Below are 24,294 nucleotides of genomic sequence, written 5' to 3'. Positions count from 1 at the left end.
AATTTGGTTCCCACCCTGTCACATAGGTGAAACAGAAAGTTATAGTGAGGCAGATGATGTACAAATGATAAGAGGAAAAGGCAGCAAATGTGTACTTTTTGTATTTTTCATCTGTTTTTTGTACATATTTAAATTTATTTTCAATCTCTTTTCCATTTTAAAATGGAAAATAAATAGACTGGGGCGGCAGGATAGCCTAGTGGTTAGAGCATTGGACTAGTCACCGGAAGGTTGTGAGTTCAAATCTGTCATTCTGCCCCTGAACAGGCAATTAACCCACTGTTCCCAGGCTGTCATTGAAAATAAGAATGTGTTCTTAACTGACTTGCCTGGTTAAATAAAGGTTAAAATAAAAAAATAATTAAAAATATAGCTTCCGTTAACCCACCTCACTTAATGTGACACAGATCTGCTATTTTTTTAGACCTTATAGCCAGATCCTCCATCAGAAGCTAGCCAGCTAATTAGCTACTAGCTATTTAGCCATTGTTAGCCACTGCTAGCGGCCTTTCCTTCTGCACAGACACCAGACGTTCTTTTAGCCTGGATAACACTTGCCAGCATCAGACTGTTTTCTCCACTACGATGCCGGATTCCTGCAGTAAACCCTGGACCATTACTCCTGATCATCACAGCTAGCTAGCTGCCACCGTGTGACCCACCCCCGAAGCTAGCCCTGAGCCAGGCCCACCTCCCGGCCTACTCTGTGATCACCCGGCTACTCAGTCGATGCCTCCCGGACTCTACCCCAACACGGCTAAAATCCACCACTCCGCCGGATCCTTGCTGTAAGCTCTGGACCTATGTATCGGATCATCGCTGCTACCAAGTGGCTATAGTGGCTAACGCCCCTGCCCCGAAGCTAGCTCCAGTTAGCCGCGAGTCAGGCGCATCTCCCGGCTAGTAAATGAAATTACTACAACAACAATTACCTCTTTCGCCATTTGGACTGGACCCTTTGTCAACACGGCACCCCGCCGTACCACCACGACTGGTCCGCCGACTTAACTCCATCCGCTGTGCCTTCAACCGGCCTTCGCCGAACGTCGGAGCAGACTCTTCTGCTTACCCCGGCCTGCTAACTTTAAACGCTGTGTCTCCAGCATGCTAGCGTAGTAACAACTATCCCGCGCCTTCCCTGTTCCATCTATTGCTGTTCACTGACCCTATGATCACTTGGCTACATAGCTGATGCCTGTTGGACTGTTCATTAATCACGGTACTCCCATTTTGTTTATTTTTTGTTTATCTGTCGGCACCAACTCAGATCATGTTTGTAGTTAACCGACCCTCTCTGCCCATTCACCACCATTTTACCTGTTGTTGTTGTTTTAGTTGATTAGCTGTTATTGTCTTACCAGTTGTTGCCTTAGTTAGCTCTCCCAATCAACACCTGCGATTACTTTATGCCCCACTTTATGTCTCTCTCAAATGTCAATATGCCTTGCACACTATTGTTTAGGATAGTTATTATTGTCTTAGTTTACTGTGGAGCACCTCGTCCCACTCAACATGCCTCAGATAACTCATTTGTCCCACCTCCCACACATGTGATGACCTCAACCAGCATAACTAGCCTGTCCAGAGATGCAACCTCTCTTATCATCATTCGGTGCCTGGGTTTACCTCCACTGTACCCGCACCCTACCATACCCCTATCTGTACATTATGCCCTGAATCTATTCTACCAAGCCCAGAAATCTGATCATTTTATTCTCTGTCCCCAATGCACTAGACGACCAGTTATGATAGAATTCAGCCATACCCTCATCCCACTGCTCCTCCGTTCCTCGGGTGATGTGGAGGTGAACCCAGGCCCTGCGTGTCCCCAAGCACTCTCATTTGTTGACTTCTGTAACCGAAAAAGCTTTGGTTTCATGCATGTTAACAACAGAAGCCTCCTCCCTAAGTTTGTTTTTACTCACTGCTTTAGCACACTCCGCCAACCCCGATGTCCTTGCCGCGTCTGAATCCTGACTTAGGAAGGCTATCAACAAATCTGAGATTTCCATCCCCAACAACAACATTTTCCATCAAGACAGAACTGCCAAAAGGGGAGGAGTTGCAATATACTGCAGAGATAGACTGCAAAGTTCTGTCATACTTTCCAGGTCTATGCCCAAACAGTTCGAGCTTCTAATTTAAAAAAATAATCTCTCCAGAAATACTGTAAATCTCTCACTGTTGCTGCCTGTTATAGACCCCCTCAGCTCCCAGCTGTGCCCTGGGCACCATATGTGATTTGATTGCACCCTATCTATCTTCAGAATTCGTTCTGGGATATGGGATATGCTTAACACCCCGGCAGTCCTACAATCTAAGATAGATGCCCTCAATCTCACACAAATGATCAAGGAACCCACTATGTACAACTCTAAATCCGTAAACATGGGCACCCTCATAGATATTATTCTGATCAATTTGCCCTCCAAATACACCTCTGCTGTTTTCAATCAAGATCTCAGCGATCACTGCCTCATTGCCTGCATCCGCTATGGGTCCGCGGTCAAATGACCACCCCTCATCACTGTCAAACGCTCCCTAAAACACTTCTACAAGCAGGCCTTTCTAATCAACCTGGTTCGGGTATCCTGGGAGGATATTGACCACATCCTGTCAGTCGAGGATGCCTGGTCGTTCTTTAAAAGTAATTTCCTCACCATCTTAAATAAGCATGCCCCTTTCAAAAAATGAATAACTAAGAACAGATATAGCTCTTGGTTCACTCCAGAGCTGACTGTCCTCGACCAGCACTAAAACATCCTGTGGCAGACTGCACTAGCATCGAATACTCCACGCGATATGTAACTTTTCAGGGAAATCAGGAACCAATACACGCAGTCAGTCAGGAAAGCAAATGCTAGCTCTTTCAAACATACATTTGCATCTTGTAGCTCTAACTCCAAAACGTTTTGTAACACTGTAAAGTCCATGGAGAATAAGAGCACCTCCTCCCAGCTGCCCACTGCACTGAGGCTAGGTAATTGAGAATTTCAATAAGCATTTCTCTACGGCCGGCCATGATTTCCTCCTGGCTACCCCAACCCCGGCCAACAGCTCCGCACCCCCCGCAGCTACTTGCCCAAGCCCCCCCCATCTTCTCCGTCACCCAAATACAGATTGCAGGTGTTCTGAAAGAGCTGCAAAACCTGGACCTGTACAAATCAGCTGGGCTAGACAATCTGGACCCTCCCTTTCTAAAATGATCCGCCATTGTTGCAATCCCTATTACCAGTGTGTTCAACCTCTCTTTTGTATCATCCGAGATCCCTAAAGATTGGAAAGCTGCCGCAGTCATCCCCCTCTTCAAAGGGGGTGACACTCTAGACCCAAACTGTTATAGACCTATATCCATCCTGCCCTGCCCTTCTAAAGTCTTCAAAAGCCAAGTTAATAAACAGATCACTGACCATTTTGAATCCCACCGTACCTTCTCCGCTGTGCAATCTGGTTTCCGAGCACCTCAGCCACGCTCAAGGTACTAAACTATATCATAACCGCCATCGATAAATGACAATACTGTGCAGCCGTCTTCATCGACCTGGCCAAGGCTTTCGACTCTGTCAATCACCATATCCTTATCGGCAGACTCAACAGCCTTGGTTTCTCTGACTGTCTCACCTGGTTCACCAACTACTTCTCAGACAGAGTTCAGTGTGTCAAATCGGAAGGCCTGTTGTCCGGACCTCTGGCAGTCTCTATGGGTGTACCACAGGGTTCAATACTCCGGCCGACTCTTTTTTCTGTATATATCAACGATGTCGCTCTTGCTGCGGGTGATTCCCTGATCCACCTCTATGCAGACGACATAATTCTGTATACATCTTGTCCTCCTTTGGACACTGTGTTAACCAACCCCCAAACAAGCTTCAATGCCATACAACACTCCTTCCGTGGCCTCCAACTGCTCTTAAAAGCTAGTAAAACCAAATACATGCTTTTCAACTGTTCGCTGCCCGCACCCACCCGCCCGACTAGCATCACTACTCTGGACGGTTATATTCTAACTTAGAATATGTGGACAAGTACAAATACCTAGGTGTCTGGCTAGACTAAACTCTCCATCCAGACTCAAATTAAACATCTCCAATCCAAAATTGAATCTAGAATCGGCTTCCTATTTCGTAACAAAGCCTGCTTCACTCATGCCGCCAAACATACCCTCGTAAAACTGACTATCCTACCAATCCTCGACTTCGTTGATGTCATCTACAAAATAGCTTCCAATACTCTACTCAGCAAACTGTATGCAGTCTATCGCAGTGCCATCCGTTTTGTCACCAAAACCCCATATACCACCCACCACTGCGATAACAACACCCACCCGTAGCACGCGCTCCAGCAGGTATATCTCACTGGTCGTCCCCAAAGCCAACACCTCCTTTGGCCGCCTTTCCTTACAGTTCTCTGCTGCCTATGACTGGAAGGAATTGCAAAAATCACTGAAGCTGGAGACTTATATTTCCCTCACTAACTTTAAACATCAGCTGTCAGGGCAGCTAACCGATCGCTAGAGCTGTGCATAGCCCATTTGTAAATAGCCCACCCAATCGACCTACCTCATCCCCATATTGTTTTTATTTACTTTTCTGCTCTTTTACACACCAGTATTTCTACTTGCATATCATCATCTGCACATCTATCACTCCAGTATTAATTTGCTAAACTGTAATCACTTCGCTACTATGGCCTATGTATTGCCTTACCTCCTCACGCCATTTGCACACACAGTATATAGACATTCTTTTTTTTCTATTGTGTTATTGACTGTATGCTTGTTTATTCTATGTGTAACTCTGTGTTGTTGTTTGTGTCGCACTGCTTTGCTTTATCTTGGCCAGGTCGCAGTTGTAAATGAGAACTAAAAATAAAAACCTTTCAAATATTCGAAGCCAGACCAGATAAACAAAACAGCCATCTATCTTGCCACAACATTATCCAACAATTTTATCCCAAGACCCAACTTTGGGTCCCCATCACTAGGCAAACAGTAATTTAAGCAAATACCTAATCTGCAAAGGGATTTGTGGTTAGACTTTACTTAAGTTGTTTTTATTTCTGTAAAGTACAAGTAACACTGTAATTACATTGTCAAATACTGTAATACTTCAGCTTCCCAACAGAGAGCGGCGCATAATCAAAATATTTTGTATGTCTGGGAAAGTCATTGCAGTTGTAAAACAGTGGATGTCTTGTATTTGAAGTATGTATTTCTCTATGTGTGGATTATAATAATATCTACAGTTCCCCATCTTCTCTTTCAACAGTGCAGCTGGAATCTTCCTAAATACGTATTTTACTTCCTCTCACCCAGCAAACACCAAATAGATCATTAAAGGTAGAGTCAGCGATATGAGATAGATGCAGAAAGTAAATTGGGGCAATTTCTGCAAAACGCCAGTTGAGCCTAGCATTGAACAGCCAGGCTCAATTTCTCCGCTATTTTGGTGCCGTCGACCTTGCAGCGCGAAGTGAGCATATGCACATGCGCAGATACTGTGTGAGAACGAAGTCCTGCGTCTCACTCATGTCAATATCTGCTCGTGATTACGTCATTTCGCTGAGTCTACCTTTAATCGTTTCCGATTTCTACAGCTCCACTAGATGGAGAATCCATGACACATACTGTATCTTAAGGGAGGCCTCCTGCCAAATCCCAAGAAAAATATCTGGTGGATTCAAAACCAAGTGATGAGTAAGATTGATATCTTGTAAAGTATCAAGTATGTCAAAAAGTATCATACATTTTCCCAGTTTGCCTTTGGAACACATGTAATATAAAATTGGTCCAGAAGATACAGCAGAAATTGGAAAAAGCTGACAAGCAATATCAATTCACTCTCATAAGTCATAGTGGTTATAATAAGTACCATCTAACAGTGTGTTCCTACACTAAACCTATTCATGTGTTACCAATTTATCTAAAAATGTATAGGTATTTGATTTTTAGTAAGGACACTGTGAGAAAGTCATATTGATGTTTATAATGTTACTTAATTGACCTTTCTCACCTGTCAGACAGAGTCATATGTAAGGCACAATCCATTCTGAGGGACTCCCAGCATACCTTGTTTGATGAATATACAGTATATTGCTTCCCTCAGAGCGCAGATACAGGCTCCCCAAGTTCAAAACAAACAGGTCAAAACTCTCCTTCATGCCAACTGCGATCAGTTTTCTCAATAAACCATATTAATACGATTAGCTGTGTACATATCGCTGCATGTGTTGTTTTGATGTATATTTATTGTCATGTACTCTATGCTAAATTAATAGCCCGCTGGGGATAATGAAGAGTACTCTACAACAGATCTCAAAGGGGTGTGGAAACACAATCACCTAGATTAACAGGCGAGCAAGACAGAGGATGAGCAAGACAATATGGTTTGTATGTTACAAAGAAAGTGGAAAAATACTGCACCAATATTTCAGTAAAGCAGTATAATAGCTAATAAGATAGAGTTCATAATTTGGTGGTTTCTGTTCAACAAATGTTGTGTGTTTAAGCAGATAGTATCACAACAACACCAATGTTTATTAGTCTGGTTTCACATGACAAACTTGTCAAGTGAAACCGAGGTGAAGTCTTCATCTCATGGTCTTGGCACACAATGTCAAGTCTGGGACATCATTTCGATACACAGGGTAAGGGTCTGGGACCTTGTTTCGATACACAGGGTAAGGGTCTGGGACCTTGTTTCGATACACAGGGTAAGGGTCTGGGACCTTGTTTCGATACACAGGGTAAGGGTCTGGGACCTTGTTTCGATACACAGGGTAAGGGTCTGGGACCTTGTTTCGATACACAGGGTAAGGGTTTTGGAAAACAATGTCTCAATCTGGGCCTTGGTAATGGACAAGAGGATGATTTTTGTAGTCTCTCAACCCATGTGGTCAAGATACACCACTGAGTACCAGCTCTTATCAGAGTATTTTAACTAACTCGGAGTGACAACTCAGAAGTGCAGGAAACTACATTTTTCCATATGGAAGCCAGACGGTGTGTTTCCCCCCCATTTTAACTGTCTTGGTCTGATCTATAGTATGGGTCTCTAGAGTCTTGACTTCATCTCTGCGAGAAACATTACGTTTGTTTGAATCCTAACAGTCTGAGAAACATTGTCCGATTGGCAAAACAACCAATATTTACAGGCAAGCACAACAGGTAAAGTTGAGACATGGTAGTGAATGGTTGCAATCAATTGCAACTGTGCTTGCTACTCACACAACATATTTGAAAGCTCACGAGCATTAAAAAAGTTGTTTTATTACATACATATAACTAATACACAGATGTATAGCCTACTGCACCAATTACAAGAAAATGCAATCATGATTAAGTATAGTCTATATCTGAACAAGATACATTACTAGAGTTTAGGTTAAAGAATAGGCCTAGTCATACAATCAGCATGAGGTAATCAATCTTTTCTCAGGGATGTACGAGCTGGGTCCTCGGTATGTATGAAGAGTTATGGAAACATACAAGATATTTGGATAAATAAGGCATGCCTTTCGAACAGTGTGGTAGGTAAGCAGCGGTAAGTGATGCACACAAACATTTTGGTTTATTCTGGTAAAAGCTTTTCATCAGAATAGCTGGTATTCAGCTAATTTCCTATGGAAAGTTCTCCATTTGAAATGTAACCAGTCACATGCCATCTAACATGAGACCTCACTTGGACAAAAAAACTCAAAATCTTTAGGCTTAAAGGTTAGAAATTAAACTATGTTGTCATGTTTTTAGCTAGAGTTGTGTGTGGTGCTATGTATGTGTGTGTGTGAGTGAAACAGAGTTTACATGCCCTCACAATTATATTCCTGTGTATGTGTTTGTCTCTGGATGGGCTCATCTCTTCTCTTCCACCAGCATCTGGAGCCTGTCCTCTCTGTAGTGAGGGGTACTCTGGCCAGTCTCAATGGCCTCACAGTCATCTGTAAAATACACTAGGTCCTGTGGGGAGGTCAAACAGTCACACTAAGGCATACACGACATCTCCAACGGCAGAATGCGGATGCATAGCTGACTGAAATGTCGACAGATAATAAACTACAGAAGCAATTATCAGAAATGCTCCAACTCATGTGGTCATTGTCGTTATATAACGGTTGGCAAGACAGCACAAACAGAGCTGGAACCAGGCTTGTTATTCCCTGCACCACATCCAGAGTAGGCTATGACAGACCTTTTTTTTTTAAAAAATAAATTATTCTGGCTATGAGAGACAGCATGGTTCATTCCTCTGCAGAGCTGAGCAGACATACCCGATAACAGATTCTGTTGATGATTCTGTACAGGTTGGTGACTTTCTGCTTCAACAACACGATCCTGGGTCGCTCTCTGCAGTACTGTGTAGGAAGGTTCTCCATGACATAGAGGAAGTCACGGAGCTTGGTATTGATGCACGAATTCTATAGGGAAATAATAATGGCATTGTGAATCCTCAATGGATATTCAATGGATATTCTACTATTTTGAATGAAAAAGTTTCACATAAACAGGTTCAGTTACTGAGGTACAACAATGTTTTTATATGAATTTAAATCAATTGGCAAGATATGTTTTTTATGCTTTTGATGGCATCCAACAACATTATGGAATGTATGCATCTTCTAGTCTACTGCAAACCTAGGTATTGCATCACCAACTCATTACAGTTGCTGCAACATAACCCAATGAGACATCAAATATGATGCAGGTTCACTGTCAAACATTTGTTAAATACTGACGTTTGAGAATAAACCTTTTGTTCACATCAACAGCATGTTGAACTATAACAACTCACTTGCACATCCAGAAACATCTTGGGCAGAATCTCAACGCATGTTTTCTGCAACAGAAAAAGTTACAATTAGAAAACATTTGGATACATTAGGAAACTGTTTTATCAAATCAATAATGTAATTTGGAATAGCTCACCGTGCGATGATAATTGTGTAGTTTTCCTAAAAGGCCTATTATTTCCTTGCTCAAGCCGAGCACTCGGGAATAGCATGTCGGTGGTGTACAGTCAGCCAACCAAATAAAACTGAAGAAACACAACAAAAGTGCGAGTCTCATCTTTCAACCGTTGTTGCGTCGGTCAAAACAAGCTTAGTGTTTAGGCAACTAGGTAAGAGCTTTACAACACGAGTGTGCTTCGCCCAGCACCTTTGCAGATTATAGTTGAACCGAAAAAAAAAGTGATGATGACGTCGAAGAAAAATATTACACTCTTCAATACATTTTGAAAACAAGTGTATGGAATATGATACGCCGTTTGTGTCTTTGCGTGTCAAAAAAGATACACGTCTAATAACACTTTGATGCGCAACAAAGTGCATCATCCCATCTTGTAACAATCAAAATGTATTAATGCATATATTGTTAACCAAAAATGCTAATTGATTTAGTTCACACACACCAGAAGCGATTAGGACATGCAGGTTGAAATATCAAAACAAACTGAACCAATTATATTAATTTGGGGACAGGTGAAAAAGCATTAAACAATTATGGCAATTTAGCTAGCTAGCTTGCTGTTGCCAGCTAATTTCTCGTTTGATATAACCATTGGGTTGTTATTTCACAGGAAATGTACAAGGTCCTCTACTCCGACAATTCATCCACAGATGAGAAAGGAATTCGGTTTACCGTTTTATAGATCTCTCTCCTTCCTCTGGTTTCTTCTTATTTTGGATGTAATATAGCTGTTGGCAGCCAACTTTATAGCATTACTAAAACCTACCTAACACCATACCGGATTCGCAAAAATGTATTTTGTCCCCCAACAAACTCGATCACCACATGCAGGTTGAAATATCAAACCGAGCTAAAGACAGTTTCAAGTTGGATATTCTACGGATATTCGCCTGTAGTTTTCCTTGTAACACGGAACTAATACCGGCGCCATCGTGCATACATTTATTTTGTCCCCCCACACCAAACGCGATCCCGACACGCAGGTTAAAATATTAAAACAAACTCTGAACCAATGACTTCCACTGGCTCCTCTCCTTGTTCGGGCGGTGCTCGGCGGTTGTCGTCGCCTACCTGCTGACACCAATCCATTTTTCATTTGTGTCTGTTTGTATTGTTTACACCTGTGTCTTATTAGTTGATTTCGGTGGGTATATTTACCTCCGCTAGTCTTTGTGCGGGATTGTTTCCTGTGGGGTGCGTGTCTGCACCAATGGGTTTATTTTCTCACGGTAGTTGTGCCGTTTGGTATTGAGTTTAGGAGTAAAAAATAATAATAATATATCCCATTTAGCAGACGCTTTTGTCCAAAGCGACTTACAAGTCGGCTGGGGCCACTACTTTTACATATGGGTGGCCCCAGCGGGAATCGAACCCACGACGCTTGGCGTTGCAAGCGCCATGCTCTACCGACTGAGCTCTACCGACTGAGCCACACGGTTTCTCCTCTGTGTGTAGTGCTTTATTCACTGCGTGTGTGGCAACCTCGTCTGGGCGTGTTTCTGTCCCATGTTGTAGTTGAGTTGGGACTGCTCAATAAACTATTTTGCCACTGGGATTTCCTTGCTCTCCTGCTCCTGATTCCTGCACCTCCCTCTGTTAGGAAGCACGTAACAGAATCCCGCACCCCCCTATGGAATCAGCAGGAGCTGACACGCTCTCCACTTCTATGTGGAGACACCACACCGCCGTTCTCCATCGTCTCGGGACCGCTATGGATCAAGTGATGGCAATGATGAAGAGACGGAAGAGAGGTGGCCTGCCCGCCCCTCCACCGGTCACACTCCAACCAGCACCACCACCTTCTACCAGCGGTATTTGGCTCGCGCTCCCGAGGGAGTACGATGGGTCGGCTGCCGGGTGCAAGGTTTTTTTTCTCCAGCTGGAGCTTTACCTGGCAACCGTGCACCCGACTCCTTCAGGAAGTGAGAGCGTGAATGCCCTCGTCTCCAGACTCGGCGAGAGACCACTACCCAGAGTTCACCCGCCGTTTCCGGGCCATGTTGTTCGACCCCCAAGGGTCGAGCGGCGGGTGGGCGTCTGTTCCATCTATGGCAGGAGACGAGGAACGCTCAAGACTTCGCGCTGGAGTTCAGGACCTTGGCCACAGGCACAGGGTAGAACGACAGGGCCCTGATTGACCACTATAGGAGCAGCCTACGTGAGGACCTCCGCAGGGAGCTAGCATGTAGAGACACTACCCTCACCCTGGACCAGCTAGTGGACATGTCCATCAGGTTGGACAACTTGCTGGCTATGCGCGGGCGTCCGGCTCGGTTCCTGTTGGTTCCACCCCCCCCAGCCTCCGCTCCAACCCTCATGGAGTTAGGGTGTGCTGCAGCGAGGGCGATAGGAGGAGGAGCCTCCTCCTAAACTGGGTGTGGTCGGAGAGGGCACACTGCCAACAAGTGCTGGAGGAGCTCGTCTTGGAGTCCAGACGGCAGGCCGAGTACTGTTCGGGCACCCCAGGTGAGTCAGCACCAGGCTCACCCAGAGCCCCCTGTTGGTCACATGTATGAGTTTTTTCCCCATTCCCAGCATAAGGCGGTAGTCGATTCAGGCGCAGCGGGAATTTCATGTACTGCGGTTTTACGCATATGTTAGGGATTCCCTGGTTCAGATGGACAAACCATTCCATGTGCACTCCCTAGAGAGTCGACCATTAGGGTCAGGGGTGGTCAGGGAGGCCACGGCTCCACTGGACATGTTTACACAGGGTGTTCACAAGGAGTCTCTTCCTCATTGATTCATCTGCGTTTCCAGTGGTTCTGGGGATTCCCTGGTTGGCCTTTCACAACCCCATTTTTTTCGTGGCAACAGAGGGCTCTAAAGGGGTGGTCAGAGGAGTGCTCAGGTAGGTGTGTGGGAGTTTACATCGGTGCAACAACGGTGGAAAGTCCAGACCAAAGCTCCATCGTGCACATTCCCCGAATATGCCGATTTGGCTATCGCCTTCTGTAAAAAGAGGGTGACCCAATTACCACCGCATCAATGAGGGGATTGTGCGATAAACCTCCAGGTAAAAGCCGCACTTCCCAGGTGTCACGTGTATCCCCTGTCACAGGAGGAGGCGGTGGCTATGGAAACATGTCTCTGAATCTCCGAGGCAGGGGTATATTCGGTCCTCCATGTCACCCGCCTCCTCGAGCTTCTTTTTTGTGAAGAAGAAGGAGGGAGGTCTGCGTCCGTGCATTGACTATAGAGATCTAAATTCTATCATGGTGGGGTACATTTACCTGCTACCGCTCATCGCTACGGAGTCATTTCACAGAGCACGCTTCTTCACAAAACTGGATCTCAGGAGCGTGTATAACTTGGTGCGTATCCGGGAGGGAGATGAGTGGAAGACGTCGTCCTAACGTAGTCTACACTGCTATCTGCCCAGCAGCTAGCTAACGTCTACCGTCTACTAGCACTGTAGAAACTATTACACTCAACTGAACGACTCGATTAGTGTAGTGTTAGCTAGCTACATAGTTGTCTTTGCTGTCTTCGTATCCAAGATAATTGTGTAGTTTAGAGTGTGTAGACTTAGAGTGATTATCTTAATTTACCGAGGTTAGCTAGCCAGCTATTTGTCGTCCTTAACGTAAGAGATACTGTAGCTAGCTAGCCAACAGCTAGCCAACGTCTACCGAATTAACTTCAACAACCCGGTCAACATTCCGCTCGCTCCACAGGTAGTATCACATTTTCATTTCACTTCATTACAGTACAACGGTTTGATCTGTTTGATCGTAGCTAGCTAGCTACATAGCCGTCTTTGTATCTAAGACAATTGTGTAGTCTAGAGCGATTTTCTAGGTTAGCTAGCCAGCTATTGTCGTTCTTGTAACGTAACGTAATCAACACTGCTAGCTAGCCAGCTAGCCCCCGAATAGCAGCACTGTAGAAACTATTACACTCGACGGAACGACTTGATTAGTGTAGTGTCAACAACGCAGCCACTGCCAGCTAGCCTACTCCAGCAGTACTGTATCATTTCAATCATTTTAGTCAATAAGATTCTTGCTACGTAAGCTTAACTTTCTGAACATTCGAGACGTGTAGTCCACTTGTCATTCCAATCTCCTTTGCATTAGCGTAGCCTCTTCTGTAGCCTGTCAACTATGTGTCTATCTATCCCTGTTCTCTCCTCTCTGCACAGACCATACAAACGCTCCACCGCGTGGCAGGCCACCCTAATCTGGTGGTCCCAGCGCGCACGACCCACGTGGAGTTCCAGGTCTCCGGTAGCCTCTGGAACTGCCGATCTGCGGCCAACAAGGCAGAGTTCATCTCAGCCTATGCCTCCTCCAGTCCCTCGACTTCTTGGCACTGACGGAAACATGGATCACCACAGATAACACTGCTACTCCCACTGCTCTCTCTTCGTCCGCCCACGTGTTCTCGCACACCCCGAGAGCTTCTGGTCAGCGGGGTGGTGGCACCGGGATCCTCATCTCTCCCAAGTGGTCATTCTCTCTTTCTCCCCTTACCCATCTGTCTATCGCCTCCTTTGAATTCCATGCTGTCACAGTTACCAGCCCTTTCAAGCTTAACATCCTTATCATTTATCGCCCTCCAGGTTCCCTCGGAGAGTTCATCAATGAGCTTGATGCCTTGATAAGCTCCTTTCCTGAGGACGGCTCACCTCTCACAGTCCTGGGCGACTTTAACCTCCCCACGTCTACCTTTGACTCATTCCTCTCTGCCTCCTTCTTTCCACTCCTCTCCTCTTTTGACCTCACCCTCTCACCTTCCCCCTACTCACAAGGCAGGCAATACGCTCGACCTCATCTTTACTAGATGCTGTTCTTCCACTAACCTCATTGCAACTCCCCTCCAAGTCTCCGACCACTACCTTGTATCCTTTTCCCTCTCGCTCTCATCCAACACTTCCCACACTGCCCCTACTCGGATGGTATCGCGCCGTCCCAACCTTCGCTCTCTCTCCCCCGCTACTCTCTCCTCTTCCATCCTATCATCTCGTCCCTCTGCTCATACCTTCTCCAACCTATCTCCTGATTCTGCCTCCTCAACCCTCCTCTCTTCCCTTTCTGCATCCTTTGACTCTCTATGTCCCCTATCCTCCAGGCCGGCTCGGTCCTCCCCTCCCGCTCCGTGGCTCGACGACTCATTGCGAGCTCACAGAACAGTGCTCCGGGCAGCCGAGCGGAAATGTAGGAAAACTCGCCTCCCTGCGGACCTGGCATCCTTTCACTCCCTCCTCTCTACATTTTCCTCCTCTGTCTCTGCTGCTAAAGCCACTTTCTACCACTCTAAATTCCAAGCATCTGCCTCTAACCCTAGGAAGCTCTTTGCCACCTTCTCCTCCCTCCTGAATCCTCCTCCCCCCTCCTCCCTCTCTGCAGATGACTTCGTCAACCATTTTGAAAAGAAGGTCGACGACATCCGATCCTCATTTGCTAAGTCAAACGACACCGCTGGTTCTGCTCACACTGCCCTATCCTGTGCTCTGACCTCTTTCTCCCCTCTCTCTCCAGATGAAATCTCGCTTCTTGTGACGGCCGGCCGCCCAACAACCTGCCCGCTTGACCCTATCCCCTCCTCTCTTCTCCAGACCATTTCCGGAGACCTTCTCCCTTACCTCACCTCGCTCATCAACTCATCCCTGACCGCTGGCTACGTCCCTTCCGTCTTCAAGAGAGCGAGAGTTGCACCCCTTCTGAAAAAACCTACACTCGACCCCTCCGATGTCAACAACTACAGACCAGTATCCCTTCTTTCTTTTCTCTCCAAAACTCTTGAACGTGCCGTCCTTGGCCAGCTCTCCCGCTATCTCTCTCAGAATGACCTTCTTGATCCAAATCAGTCAGGTTTCAAGACTAGTCATTCAACTGAGACTGCTCTTCTCTGTATCACGGAGGCGCTCCGCACTGCTAAAGCTAACTCTCTCTCCTCTGCTCTCATCCTTCTAGACCTATCGGCTGCCTTCGATACTGTGAACCATCAGATCCTCCTCTCCACCCTCTCCGAGTTGGGCATCTCCGGCGCGGCCCACGCTTGGATTGCGTCCTACCTGACAGGTCGCTCCTACCAGGTGGCGTGGCGAGAATCTGTCTCCTCGCCACGCGCTCTCACCACTGGTGTCCCCCAGGGCTCTGTTCTAGGCCCTCTCCTATTCTCGCTATACACCAAGTCACTTGGCTCTGTCATAACCTCACATGGTCTCTCCTATCATTGCTATGCAGACGACACACAATTAATCTTCTCCTTTCCCCCTTCTGATGACCAGGTGGCGAATCGCATCTCTGCATGTCTGGCAGACATATCAGTGTGGATGACGGATCACCACCTCAAGCTGAACCTCGGCAAGACGGAGCTGCTCTTCCTCCCGTGGAAGGACTGCCCGTTCCATGATCTCGCCATCACGGTTGACAACTCCATTGTGTCCTCCTCCCAGAGCGCTAAGAACCTTGGCGTGATCCTGGACAACACCCTGTCATTCTCAACTAACATCATGGCAGTGGCCCGTTCCTGTAGGTTCATGCTCTACAACATCCGCAGAGTACGACCCTGCCTCACACAGGAAGCGGCGCAGGTCCTAATCCAGGCACTTGTCATCTCCCGTCTAGATTACTGCAACTCGCTGTTGGCTGGGCTCCCTGCCTGTGCCATTAAACCCCTACAACTCATCCAGAACGCCGCAGCCCGTCTGGTGTTCAACCTTCCCAAGTTCTCTCACGTCACCCCGCTCCTCCGCTCTCTCCACTGGCTTCCAGTTGAAGCTCGCATCCGCTACAAGACCATGGTGCTTGCCTACGGAGCTGTGAGGGGAACGGCACCGCAGTACCTCCAGGCTCTGATCAGGCCCTACACCCAAACAAGGGCACTGCGTTCATCCACCTCTGGCCTGCTCGCCTCCCTACCACTGAGGAAGTACAGTTCCCGCTCAGCCCAGTCAAAACTGTTCGCTGCTCTGGCCCCCCAATGGTGGAACAAACTCCCTCACGACGCCAGGACAGCGGAGTCAATCACCACCTTCCGGAGACACCTGAAACCCCACCTCTTCAAAGAATACCTAGGATAGGATAAAGTAATCCTTCTCACCCCCCTTAAATGATTTAGATGCACTATTGTAAAGTGGCTGTTCCACTGGATGTCAGAAGGTGAATTCACCAATTTGTAAGTCGCTCTGGATAAGAGCGTCTGCTAAATGACCTAAATGTAAAATGTAAATGGAAGACAGCGTTTAGTACCACATCCGGCCATTATGAGTACCTTGTCATGCCGTATGGGTTGAAGAATGCCCCAGCAGTCTTCCAATCCTTCGTAGACGAGATTCTCAGGGACCTGCACGGGCAGGGTGTGGTGGCGTATACCGATGACATTCTGATATATTCCGCCACACGCGCCGCGCATGTGTCTCTGGTGCGTAGAGAACTTGGGCGACTGTTGGAGCATGACCTGTACTCCAAGGCTGAGAAATGCGTGTTCTCCCAACAGGCCGTCTCCTTCCTGGGTTATCGCATTTCCACATCAGAGTTGGTGATGGAGTGTGACCGCATTGCAACCGTGCGTAATTGGCCGACTCCCACCACAGTAAAGGAGGTGCAGCGGTTTTTAGGGCTTGCCAATTACTACCGGAGATTTATCCAGGGTTTTGAGCTGGTGGCTGCTCCCATTACCTCACTGCTGTAGGGGGGACGGGTGCGTCTGCGGTGGTCTGCTGAGGCGGACAGAGCGTTTTGTTGCTTGAGGACTCTGTTTACCGAGGCTACCGTGTTGGCTCATCCTGGATCCCTCTTTGGCATTCATGGTGGACGTGGACGCATCCGAGGCTGTGAAGCCACTGAAGCTCCGCCCCTGCGCTTTCCTTTCGAGGAAGCTCAGCCCGGTGGCGCGAAACTATGACGTGGGGGACTGGGAGTTGCTGGCTGTTGTAAAAGCCCTGAAGGTATGGAGACATTGGCTTGAGGGGGCTCAACACCCTTTCCTCATCTGGACCGACCACCGTAATCTGGAGTACATCAGGGCGGCGAGGAGACTGAACCCACGCCAGGCAAGGTGGGCCATATTTTTCACCCGATTCAGATTTACGATATCGTATAGACCAGGTTCCCAGAACGCTAAGGCAGACGCACTGTCCCGTCTGTACGATACAGAGGAGCGGTCCATCGATCCCACCCCCATACTTCCGGCCTCTTGTCTGGTGGCGCCGGCGGTTTGGGAGGTGGACGCGGACATCGAGCGGGCATCTCGGTCAGAGCTTACTCCACCTCAGTGTCCAGCTGGACAGGAGGTACGTCCCGCTTGTTGTTCGTGTTTCGGAGGGCGCACACGTTACCCTCCTCAGGTCTTCCGGGTATCGATAGGATGGTGCGAAGCCTTACGGGGAAATACTGGTGGCCCACTTGAGCTAAGGACGTGAGGGTCTCCTCCTGTTCAGTGTGCGCTCAGTGCAAGGCTCCTAGACACCTGCCCAGAGGGAAGTTACAACCCCTCCCCGTTCCACAGCGGCCTTGGTCACACCTGTCGGTAGACTTCCTGACCGATATTGCGATTGACCTTGTGCATTTCAGGTAAAATAACAACTCAATGTTTATGTCCCAGGACAAATTAGCTAGCAACAGCAAGCTAGCTACATAGGACAAATTAGCTAGCAAGTGCAATCTAGCTAGCTAAATTGCCATAAATGTTTACTGCTTTTCGACATGTCCCTGTTATGTACCTCTTAACGGAGGGAGGTGCAGGAATCAGGAGCAGGAGAGCAAGGAAATCCCAGTGGCAAAATAGTTAATTAACCAGTCCCAACTCAACTACAACTACAACATGGGACTGAAACACGCCCAAAATGAGGTTGCCACACACACAGGGAATAAAGCGCTACACACGGAGGAGAAACCTCCACTCCTAAACTCAATACCAAATGGCACAACTACCGTGAGAAAAGAAACCCCGTGGTGCAGACACGCACCCCTAATAACACAACCACAGAAAACAATCCCCACAAAGACTAGCAGGCAGCGGAGGTAAATATACCCACCAAAATCAACCAATAAGACACAGGTGTAAACCGCCCGAACGGTGAGAGGAGCCACCTTCTGTGGAAGTCCTGACATTACACCCCCCCCTCCCGACGCGCGGCTCCCGCAGCGTGCCGACGCTGGCCTCGAGGACGACCCGGTGGACGAGGTACAGGGCGATCCGGATGGAGGCGGTGAAACTCACTCAGTAGAGTTGGGTCCAAGACGTCCTCCACCGGCACCCAGTATCTCTCCTCCGGACCGTACCCCTCCCAATTCACGAGGTACTGATGGCCCCTCACCCGACACCTCCAGTATGGATCACACTGTGTACACCGGGGCACCCTCGATGTCCAGGGGGGGCGGAGGGACCTCCTCCCGCACCTCAGCATTTCAGGTAAAATAACAACTCAATGTTTATGTCCCAGGACAAACTATCTAGCAAGTGCAAGCTAACTAGCTAAATTGCCATAAATGTTTAATGCTTTTCGACCTGTCCCCAAATTAATGTAATTGGTTCAGAGTTTTTTTGATATCTTAATTAAAACTTCTTAAGGATAGGGGGCAGTATTTCCCCTTTGGATGAATTGCGTGCCCATAGTGAACTGCATCAAAATCTGTCCTAAATTGCAAATATATGCATATTATTATTATTACTATTATTATTTGATAGAAAACATTCTGAAGCTTCTAAAACCGTTTGAATTATGCCTGTGAGTATAACAGAACTCACAGGGCAGGCAATCTTCCAAACTAGTTTTTATTCTATTGTACTGGATCTAATACATATTAGTATTTTACATACATTCATAAGTGTAATAATATTTTATGACATACTGTGAAAACCTCTTGGCTGCTGGCTCTGTCACTTTCAGACATGTGTCTGGCAGTCTGACTAAAGTGCCAGAGGTATGAGGAGAGACATCCTCCTTTGTATTTATGGGAACAAATATTTCCTAACACTTTGGACCCTATTTGTGGACTGTTAGACACAATGCGTCAAGGCACTTTTTATTTTTTATTTTTTTAAACTAATTACTGTCCATCAGTAACCTCAACCTGTGGGTGTTTTGGCCAGTAAAGTGCCAACTCAATTCTACCACTGACTAGTCTCTCATGCCCCTCTGAACGGGGACACAGGGCAATAGTTTGTCATCTAAACCAGGCATTTTTTTACTGGAGTGCACTATCCCCTAATTGGGGTTCTTTTCTTGACACACAGTAGCGGTTTACCAGATAATAAGTCAAGAAGAGCAAAAGTGGATTGTTGTAAGGGTGTATTACGTCCTGTGCAGGCCCCTTTGTCATAACCATTCTGGATTCTGAGTGGTAAAATCATATCTGAAAAATGCCTCTGTGTATACTGTATGTGGGAATGTCTTATGTCCGTCCTACATGTAGTGTTGGTACATGGAATATTCCTCAACTGCATATACCATAAATTGCTATTGCAAATAGAAGTAATGGATGGCTAATGTTCAACAACTGACATTTTCAGATATTATTTTGACAAACACACTTTGGTGCTTACAATTCATTCTCTATTGTCATAGATTTGGTGGGCACTGTCATCTGTGATCTTTGTAATGACTTTCTTTAAGCACGTACTGATGAAACTGTCACTTAATATTTTTTTCTCAAAGTCTACAAACGCTCTACATTTATGAAGGATCGGAGGACCAATGCGCAGCGTGCTACGTATTCATGATGATATTTATTAAACTCAGAACACTAAACAAAAATAACAAAGAGAATGACACGAAACGAAACAGTCCTGTACAGTGAATATATAAAACAGAAAACAATCACCCACAAAACACAAGTGGGAAAAGGCTACCTAAGTATGATTCTCAATCCGAGACAACGAACGAGACCTGCCTCTGATTGAGAACCATACCGGGCCAAACGCAAAACCACAACATAGAAAAAAGAACAGACTACCCACCCAACTCACACCCTGACCATACTAAAACAAAGACATAACAGTAGAACTAAGGTCAGAACGTGACATGAATCCCATATGCTACTTTTATTATTGTCCTGTAAATGGTTCAGTGCCTATAATTTAGGCTGTGTGAAGAATGGGGCATAAAGGAAATTACCTCTATTAGATTATAGTGATAAGGAAAACAGCTTACAATTTTCGTCTTTGTATTACTTTGCCTATAACTAATCAGAATTCCATTATGTTTACATAAAAAGGAGTATACTTCGAAATGAGAAGATCCTGCATGGAAAAGACAACTGGGTGGACATAAAGTGGAAAGGAGGGGAAATAACTCCCACCATGCAGCAGGACACCTTCAGCTGTGGGGTCTTTGTAATGCAGGTTTGATAGTTATATTTTCAATAATGAATTGTTTGCTGTTATGTGACAATTAGGTCAAAGACTATTTGATTTTTTTGGTGTAAATGGCCAAGGAAGTTGCACAGAACCCCAACATCCCCGCCCAAATTGATCTAGAACCTTCACAAAAATACATATAGCAACTACGAAAAGAAATGGCTGAGGATATACTAAAAATGTCTGTGTAATGACATGTAATTCAAAGTAAATGTAAATTCTTTATTTTGATGTAGTTGCATGGGACAGCCATATGTTCAGTTCATGTCTATGATTTCAGAGTTCAACAAAGCCAACAACTGCTTCATGTGTGACACTGATAAATAACCTGGATGTGGCCCAAAGACTGACTGGGTTAGCAACTTCATTTAACATGTTTATAATCGTTTGACAACAGTGACGGCATGTAAGACAATGTATGCTTTAATATAACACAATGGATGGCTAATTTGTCATACTGCATTAATATTTGATATTATTTATAACGTGTTACACTTTTGAATGTTTTACATGCCAACGGTGGTTCCAAGTGCTGTGCCTAATAATGAAGACAAAAGAGTTCAATAGAGTAAAGAACAAACTGGAAGTGCAGTCTTGTTGTTGAAAATGTATGCTATACCCCATCCATACTGAAGAGGTACTGAAATGTACATCAACTAGGAATAAAGAGAAAGTTAACACTGTGAAATGTTTCATACTTATTTGAAGTAAAGTGTCACTTGACATGTTGGAAAAGATTAAAAGTCTACAATTTCTGTTAAATTTGTCAATATAAAAATGTTATTCATTGATTTTTCTGTTATTCACTGATGTTCTGTGGTGACATGTTCAGTATATGTATTGACCAGCAAACCCACTGCAGCCTACCTCACTCGCTCACTCTCCATCCCTGCTTTGGACAATTAATAACATTTGGACAATTAATAACAACCCTTTTCCTTTAAGGTTGATATTAATGATAAAAGGAGATATTATCTCTCTCCCCCCTATTGTGTACCGCTGTTAAATACTGTAGAAAAATACAAAAAACAAGGAAAATAAGTACTTAGAACTACCAATTATTATAGATGCATATTAAAGAAAAGGGAAAACACAACACTGGACTGAACCCCCTACTTGTCAAACTAATAAATTCAGCAAAAAAAGAAACGTCCTTTCACTGTCAACTGTGTTTATTTTCAGCAAACTTAATACGTGTAAATATTTGTATGAACATAAGATTCAACAACTGAGACATGACTGAACAAGTTCCACAGACATGTGACTAACAGAAATGGAATAATGTGTACCTGAACAAAGGGGGGGTGGGGTAAAAAATAAAAGTAACAGCCGGTATCTGGTGTGGTCACCAGCTGCATTAAGTACTGCAGTGCATCTCCTCCTCACCAGATTTGCCAGTTCTTGCTGTGAGATGATACCCCACTCTTCCACCAAGGCACCTGCAAGTTCCCGGACATTTCTGGGGGAAATGGCCCCAGCCCTCACCCTCCGATCCAACAGGTCCCAGATGTGCTCAATGGGATTGAGATCCGGGCTCTGCTCTGGCCATGGCAGAACACTGACATTCCTGTTCTTGCAGGAAATCACACACAGAACGAGCAGTATGACTGGTAGCATTGTCATACTGGAGGGTCAGGGTACCTGCAGGAAGGGTACCACATGAGGGAGGAGGATGTCTTCCCTGTAACGCACAGCGTTGAGATTGCCTGCAATGACAACAAGCTCAGTCCGATGATGCTGTGATACACCACCCCAGACCACGACGGACCACCTCCAAATCGATCCCACTCCAGAGTACAGGTCTCAGTGTAACGCTCATTTTTTTGACGATAAACGCGAATCCGACCATCACCCCTGGTGAGACAAAACCCCGACTCTTCAGTGAAGAGCACTTTTTGCCAGTCCTGTCTGGTCAAGCGACAGTGTGTTTGTGCCCATAGGCAACGTTGTTGCCAGTGATGTCTGGTGAGGACCTGCCTTACAACAGGCCTACAAGCCCTCAGCCAGCCTCTCTCAGCCTATTGCGAACAGTCTGAGCACTGATGGAGGGGTTGTGCGTTCTTGGTGTAACTCGGGCAGCTGTTGTTGCCATTCTTCACCTGTCCCGCAGTTGTGATGTTCGGATGTACCGATCCTGTGCAGGTGTTGTTACACGTTGTCTGCCACTGCGAGGATGATCAGCTGTTTGTCCTGTCTCCCTGTAGCGCTGTCTTATGTGTCTCACAATACGGACATTGCAATTTATTGTCCTGGCCACATCTGCAGTCCTCATGCCTCCTTGCAGCATGCCTTAAGCACATTCACGCAGATGAGCAGGGGCCCTGGGCATCTATCTTTTGGTGTTTTTCAGAGACAGTAGAAAGGCCTATTTAGTGTAGTAAGTTTTCATAACTGTGACCTTAATTGCCTACCGCCTACCGTAAGCTGTTAGTGTCTTAATGACCGTTCCACAGGTGCATGTTCATAAATTGTTTATGGTTCATTGAACAAGCATGGGAAACAGTGTTTAAACCCTTTACAGTGAAGTTCTGTGAAGTTATTTGGATTTGTACTAAATATCTTTGAAAGATAGGGTCCTGAAAAAGGGACATTTCTTTTTTTGCTGAGTTTATTAATGTACAACAATATAGAAGATGCATGACTAAAGGTTATGCAATATGTGTGCATATCCACTGCACGCTTCTTAGGTGTGTAATTGCCATGACCAAGGAGCTATTGACATTTAAAACTATGAAAAATGTACATTACACCGTGTGATTTCACAGTACACAAATAAGAGTGTGCAATATATAAAGCTAGTCTTTGGACATTCTAAAGTTTGTTTGAGTCCAGTAGGTCACATGACCAAGGAGCTATTGAAGTTTTACATTTTGAAAAATTAATGTAAAAAAGTGTGAGATGAAAATGGACAAACCAAAGGGTGTGCAATGTAGAGGGGTAGTCAGTGGACATTCTGCACCTTGTTTGAGTCAAGTCGGTCACATGACCAAGGAGCTATTGAAATGTAAAATCGAATGTAAAAAAAAAAGTTTGTACTTTTTATTTTACTAGGCAAGTCAGTTAAGAACAAATTCTTATTTTCAATGACGGCCAGCTCACGTCCTGACCAACACTAAAACAAGGAAAACACACATGAATGATGGTCAGAACCTGACACCACCACTAACATTGAGTGGCTGCTGCCAACACACTGACTCAACTCCAGCCACTTTAATAATGGGAATTGATGTAAAATATATCACTAGCCACTTTAAACAATGCTACTTAATATAATGTTTACATACCCTACATTATTCATCTCATATGTATATGTATATACTGTACTCTATGTCATCTACTGCATTTTTATGTAATACATGTATCACTAGCCACTTTAAACTATGCCACTTTGTTTACATACTCATCTCATATGTATATACTGTACTCGATATCTACTGCATCTTGCCTATGCTGCTCTGTACCATCACTCATTCATATATCTTTATGTACATATTCTTTATCCCTTTACACTTGTGTGTATAAGGTAGTAGTTTTGGAATTGTTAGTTAGATTACTCGTTGGTTCTTACTGCATTGTCGGAACTAGAAGCACAAGCATTTCGCTACACTAGCGTTAACATCTGCTCACCATGTGTATGTGACAAATAAATATGATTTGACTTTATTTGATTTACCTGCCTAAAGACAAAGCCTGCAACTATCTGACTATTTTGTATTACTTGCTGACTATTTCAACAAAATTATTATAAATAATTCTGTTCATTTTTATCATACCATCAGTGAGTAGCATACTGGTGCGACATTTAAGACCACATAGCAGAATCTAACAGGGTCCCCCCTACCTTGGTCCCAGATCTGTTTATGCTGTTTTGGCCATTGTCATCTGTAATGACTTATTTGTTTCTGTCACACCAAACAGATCTGGGACCAGGCTTGGGGTACAGTATAGGACCAGTAGGAATCTTCTGTACCCAGAATTGATCCTATGACCAATTTTTAGACGACCAACCCGGACCAACAAAC

At 45.3% G+C, this 24,294-nt stretch overlaps 1 protein-coding gene across 1 annotated transcript; it reads right to left on the bottom strand.

The window, feature by feature from the left end:
• Window positions 1–7,268: 7,268 nt before the first annotated feature.
• LOC135541017 (cytokine-like protein 1) lies at window positions 7,269–9,144 on the bottom strand. Its single transcript, XM_064967158.1, has 4 exons — window positions 8,921–9,144; window positions 8,787–8,831; window positions 8,266–8,412; window positions 7,269–7,954 (listed from the first exon to the last, which is right to left on the bottom strand). The coding sequence occupies exons 1-4, from the start codon at window positions 9,059–9,061 to the stop codon at window positions 7,850–7,852; spliced, it is 438 nt and encodes a 145-aa protein (XP_064823230.1). The 5' UTR covers window positions 9,062–9,144; the 3' UTR covers window positions 7,269–7,849.
• Between the last annotated feature and the right edge of the window lie 15,150 nt (window positions 9,145–24,294).

The sequence above is a fragment of the Oncorhynchus masou genome, chromosome 6, assembly GCF_036934945.1.
Source record: "Oncorhynchus masou masou isolate Uvic2021 chromosome 6, UVic_Omas_1.1, whole genome shotgun sequence".
NCBI classification, from domain to species: domain Eukaryota; kingdom Metazoa; phylum Chordata; class Actinopteri; order Salmoniformes; family Salmonidae; genus Oncorhynchus; species Oncorhynchus masou.
The sequence above is the reverse complement of the archived record's forward strand: the minus strand, read 5'-3'. Positions and strand labels throughout refer to the sequence as shown.